General features: G+C 70.1%; 1 protein-coding gene across 1 annotated transcript in view; it reads right to left on the bottom strand.

Moving 5' to 3' along the window:
* The window catches only part of INPP1 (inositol polyphosphate-1-phosphatase), a gene marked incomplete at its 5' end in the record, with an annotated part of 4502 nt that extends 3642 nt beyond the window's left edge, over positions 1 to 860 (bottom strand). Inside the window, 3 exons of the mRNA XM_014941593.1 lie at positions 27 to 415; positions 508 to 568; positions 666 to 860. Coding sequence (XP_014797079.1) covers positions 27 to 415; positions 508 to 568; positions 666 to 860 — 645 coding nt within the window. The remainder of the gene's footprint in view (positions 1 to 26; positions 416 to 507; positions 569 to 665) is intronic.
* Positions 861 to 862: the final 2 nt, after the last annotated feature.

The following is an 862-nucleotide window of genomic DNA, read 5'->3' as shown; positions in this document are numbered from 1 at the left end:
AGTCCCAGCTGCCCCGTTCCCTGCACCCCAGGGTCCCGGTCCCCCTCTAACCCGCACCTTGGGGTCCCAGGCACCCCTTCCCCTGCACCCCAAAGTCCCAGTTCCCCCGTTCCCTGCACCCGGGGGTCCCGGCCACCCCAATGTCCCAGCCACCCCGAACCCATCATCCCGGGGTCCTGGACCCCCCCAACCCTGCACCCCAAAGTCCCATCACCGATGGGGTCAATCCAGATGGCCAGGTCCTGTGGGGGGACGCTGAGGGCCACGTTGGCCAGCTCGGTGTCCCCCAGCTCCACGTCCCGGTGCACGGCGGCCGCCAGCAGCTCGGCGGCCTCCCGCTCGGGGTCCAGCACGGAGAGCAGGAGGGCGGCCGTGTCCCCCGCCGCGGCGCACACCCGCACCGTCACCGTCTCCCCTGCCACAGCCGCCCCCCCCGGCGTCAGGGGTGGGGGAGAAATGGGGGGGGGGACACCCCATCTCCGCTGCTCGCCCCCATTCAGGACTCACCCTGCCTGTTCTTGAACTCGTTGGACTCCTCACCATGGATGTGACCCTGCAGCTCGGGGAACTGGGGGGTGAGGGGGGGACACACACACACACACAGGGGGGCTCAGCCACGGCGCAGGGACACCCTGGGGACCCCCCCTCTCTCTCCCATCCCCTACCTCCTTCCCCAGGTCGTGCTTGATGACCTCCTGGATGAGGACGTCCGCCAGCGTCTTGAAGTCCTGGAGGAACCTCTTGTTCCTGTCGGCCCCCGTCTTCTCGGCCACCAGGAGCTGGAAGAGGGGTTCCTCCCGCCGGCACAGCCGGGCGATGTGCGCCGCCTTCTCCGAGGCGCCCACCAAGGCCTGCAGCAGCC

The sequence above is a fragment of the Calidris pugnax genome, unplaced genomic scaffold, assembly GCF_001431845.1.
Source record: "Calidris pugnax isolate Ruff unplaced genomic scaffold, ASM143184v1 scaffold126, whole genome shotgun sequence".
Lineage (NCBI taxonomy): Eukaryota > Metazoa > Chordata > Aves > Charadriiformes > Scolopacidae > Calidris > Calidris pugnax.
Note: the sequence above shows the minus strand (reverse complement) of the source record. Positions and strands in the feature narration are given on the sequence as shown.